The 4309-nt window shown below is 34.9% G+C and overlaps 1 protein-coding gene across 15 annotated transcripts in view; it reads left to right on the forward strand.

The window, feature by feature from the left end:
* The window catches only part of sorbs2 (sorbin and SH3 domain containing 2), a 66734-nt gene extending 62796 nt beyond the window's left edge, over positions 1 to 3938 (forward strand). For all 15 annotated transcript variants that reach the window (XM_015390816.1, XM_015390829.1, XM_015390817.1 and 12 more), the window contains one exon: positions 860 to 3938. In XM_015390816.1, the coding sequence (XP_015246302.1) occupies positions 860 to 921 (62 nt within the window). In that variant the 3' untranslated portion in view covers positions 922 to 3938. The remainder of the gene's footprint in view (positions 1 to 859) is intronic.
* Positions 3939 to 4309: the final 371 nt, after the last annotated feature.

Genomic DNA, 4309 nt, shown 5'->3' on the forward strand with positions numbered 1-4309 from the left:
CCTCCACTTGCAGGTTTATAACCACACTCTTCATGAAGTGGAAGCTAAGAATAAAATCTAACAGTAAAAGTATGGCCTAATTTTGCTTGAGTAAGTATTATGGAATGTGCTTTTTAGTAAACATATGAAATACCTGAATAAGTTCAGCTATTAATGATAGAGGGCCTGCAACATTCAGCTCCCAAGAGCAGCAAAGGAGAGATGAACTCGACTCCCAGGCAGACAGACAGTAGGCATCAACTTTGTGCAGCCATGCAGACAGTGCATAGGCAGGTCCTTGATGAAGTATAGGAGCAGCCGTTCCAAAGCTATATATCCAACCGGCAAAGAGCACATAAGCAATGGGGTTGGGGGTAACTAAAGAGACCCCAGGCCATCCCTATGCGCCCATTATCCATATGAGTTTATTTTTAAAGCCCTGAATAACAAAACAGGATGTCTTATTCTCTTTACAAAAACTCAATTCAGTTTAATCATGCTGAAAGATTCAAGGTACACACATTACAGATTGATCCCAGTTATAAAACACATAAGTTTAATTTCTTATTTGACTTGGTTGACTTTTAAACTAGAAAAATGTTTCAAATATAAATTAAAATAAAAACAAAAATAGGTACTAATTTCCACAATCTAGTACTACACTTAAACCTCATTGAAACCTAATACTGTATGTTTACCTGTCAGAAATCCTTGCTGCTTCTTCAAACGGATCCTACTGCTGCTAAAATCAGCTTATATTTTCCAGCTCACAAAAAGACTGCCTCATTAGAGGACATTTAGGTGTCTAGTTTCCAGTCTACTTCTGTTACAGCCAGTGTTTTTTAGGCCTGACTGACTCCTTTTCTTGATGTTTGTAAAGGGACGTCTCGAAGGAACAAGCTGTTTGGAACCTTCCCGGGAAACTACGTGAAGCAGCTATAAGGATGATTCAAGAGAGCTTTATGGCCCCGCCCCTTTCTGCAACACGTTCATCGCCGTCAGCACAGCGCTCACAGGACGCCAGCAAAAACCTGAGGCTGCAGCACACTTAAAGATTTGCATCCCTTTGAGGCTTTCAGCTTTACACAGACAGAACCTTAGCTCAAACTAGCCATCTTTAATGAAAGACTTTGACAAGATGCTGTTTTTTTAATCTTCTCTTTTTACTATTATTTTTCTATTTTGGAGAACTCAAAAATGTCTGCTCCTTGGCGATGAGAAAAAAGGATATTCAAGGGCGGCAAAAAATACTTTCCTTTATATGTTAGCTGTTTTCCAGGCAGTAAGTTACCAAGATCACCTCTGTAGTCTGATATTTTAACTCTTTAAGATGCAGTTAGGCAGTGTTCAGTTTAAGAAATCCTTAAGAAAATAAAGTTCAGAAAGTGTTGAAAAAGCAGTATTGTGTTAGTTATGCTCCATAACATTTATGATAGGCCATTCAAATATCACATTAGTTACGTGTAAATCATCAGTCATTTATTTCAGGTGCTGCAGGTGAATAGAGAAAATTCTCCCTGATGATTTCGTATTTACAATGCAACATTTTTGCAAAACTTTTTCAAAATATTGTTTTTGTTCAAAAGTTTTTTCACTTTATGGTTGATGCACTTTAACAGTATCTCTACACAAGCATGTCTCTTTTCTTTTTTTTCCTTCAGATTAATGACACTAGAGATTTGTTTGACTGCAGCACGTCAGGAGACAGTCGCCTTGAAAATGTTTGCGGAAAGGTTGTTTACCTTTTTTAGGTATTTATCAAGAGGACAAACTGTTTATCAAATTGTTATGAGATGAACATGTCATTGTCTTTTTTTTTAGAATTTTTTTTTAAATCTAGTGTTTTGAGGCAAGGTTTTATTTTCAATGATCATTGAGCTGTTAGGTTGTTGTTATCTGGAATGTAATGAATTATCACACATTTCCAATGTGGAATTTGACGATGCGAGGTGAGGTAATTTATGTATTGCTGTCAGAGTGAGTAAGTAGTGTATCACTGTTCATGTGTGCATATTATTTGGAAGATTTGCCATTTATCATCCTAGATAAGCTGTCATGTTAAGTGAACACCACCTATTTGTTTTTGTTGTTTCACTTATTTTCCCCATTTAACATTTCACAAAGAATGGACACTGACAGCAAAAACTATTGTTAAAGCACCTTAAGATATGTTATTCAACAACCACCTTCACGTTACTTCTTGTTATTCACTGTGTCAGCTGGTGTGAGCACGCCTTGCGTTTGTGTCATTTTTGTAAGCCTTTTGTACTACAGCCAGCATCCACATACTTTATAAACTCAGCTGTTTTTCACCCACCATCACATTCGTTTCTTCTTTCTTCACATTTTTGTTCGTCTTTCACCTGTAAGTGTGATGTGTTTGATGCATTCTATTTATACTCAAAAGTCAGAATTTGTTTCAGTTTAAAGTCAGTAAAATTGAATGGCTCAGTAACTGATGCATCTATTCTGTCTTGACAAAGCCTGAGGTGTGAAAGCCGTTTATGAAATCTAGTCAAATTGGCAGGAATAGAGTATTTAATACAGACTGCCTTCATTTGAAAGGGTCCTGTGCTGCCTAAACCTAAGGAATTGGATTTTACCCGTTTTACAAGTCCAGATAAATCTGGAAAAAAATATGTATGAAATAATTTCATTTTTTCCCTTGATCTCAAGTATCTAGAAGATAAATATAAGAATTTCAAAAAAACGGAATGATTCTTTAAATTGATCTATATAGAGAGAAAATCCTTTAATTTTGGCATCCTCACAACCTAACTGGATCTGGTTTAGATAAAATCTATTGCTTTAAAAAAATATAAGATGATTTACAATCATTATGCATTGTATTAGTTTTTAAACATTTTTAACAAAGACTAAATTAGTTGTCAGTACTTTTAAGCTGCAGTTAGCATCTCTTTGGTGAGTAAAGATGTTGGCATTGATAGCGTAAAACAAATATGTCTGCATTTAAAAGGATTCATACTTATTCACCTCAAGTCCGAGATTTCAAGAAAGCTGGCAACAGTTTTGAATCCAATTTAAGGGTGAAATAGAGACTCTTAATCTGCTTAATTGAGCTCTATTTTGCTTTCACTTTCTCTTCCAGTCTGAATAAAACCTAAATAACAACCTGAATAAACTGCAAGCATACATCGACATGTTATAGGAATGACAGTTTCAGTGTAAATGGCCTGGTACGCCTCACTGAGCCTGAAAATAAGTAACTTCATGTGCTTTTTTTTTTCAACAATGACTGCTTTCACATCAAAGGCTTTTTTTAAGAACAAGCTTTGAGTAGGTAGCTATTCACAGAACAACTACAATGCAATGGTTTGTGTCTGATTGGTCAGCAGCCAGAGGCCCTAAATATTTTCAATGCATTTCTATGATTTCTATGTTCATTTCATGTTTGAATCTATACAAATTTGAGAAAAAGATGTTTAGCCTTTGATAGCAGCAGACGGCACAATAGCAATCAGCAAAGGGCTGTTTTCTGACCGTGCAACAAAAACTCGATGTCATTTACATATCCATCTTCTGAGGCAAATGGAATGCAGAACTTTAGCTGATCTCACATGTGCTTTAAAAGCCATAATGCTTTTGAAGTCGAAGTTATGGTAGGTTAATTTATAGTAGGGACTGTTGCCTTATTTAAGTTTCACTACTTTCATTGCCATGTACATGTAAACCTCTTTTATGATGCAAGAATTTATGCGTATGTAGTCTAGGAAAAAAAAAGTAGAAATGATAGTGTGCAGAGAAGACAAAAATATTCAGTGTTTATACCTCCTGTTTGCCCTTGATAAGCGCAGAGAATTGCAAACAAATTTGATTTCTGATGTTTTCAGATGTGATGACATTTAAATTGTATCTGGTACTCAGTAGATTACAAGTATTTCTACAATATTCTAGCAATTCTGGATGATCTTCTGAGTTGTACTATTAATAAAATCAAGCTGGTCAATCTTTTTTTTTTGTTAAGCTTATTAGATCAACCAAAATGTTGACTGAAAAGGAAAATATATTTTAGGAGTACTGATCTATGAAAGTAGATCCTGATCCAAGCAGAACCATAAACTGATAACCATGTTCAGTTTTATATAATTGTAGAAAAAAAAAAAAAGCTAAATGTTGTTTGATAACTAATACAGTTTTGATGCCATTATCTACTTGGTAACCTTGAGGCAGATCCTTTTCAATATTACATCTTAGATTCTGTTCCTTAGTTCATGTTGTAGCTATAGGATAAATTGAATATTTATTACCATTTTTAGTACACTGTATAAAAATAGACATAACTGTAAAAGGATTACCAGAATTGTTCAGC

Source organism: Cyprinodon variegatus, unplaced genomic scaffold (assembly GCF_000732505.1).
Source record: "Cyprinodon variegatus isolate N-32 unplaced genomic scaffold, C_variegatus-1.0 Scaffold514, whole genome shotgun sequence".
Lineage (NCBI taxonomy): Eukaryota > Metazoa > Chordata > Actinopteri > Cyprinodontiformes > Cyprinodontidae > Cyprinodon > Cyprinodon variegatus.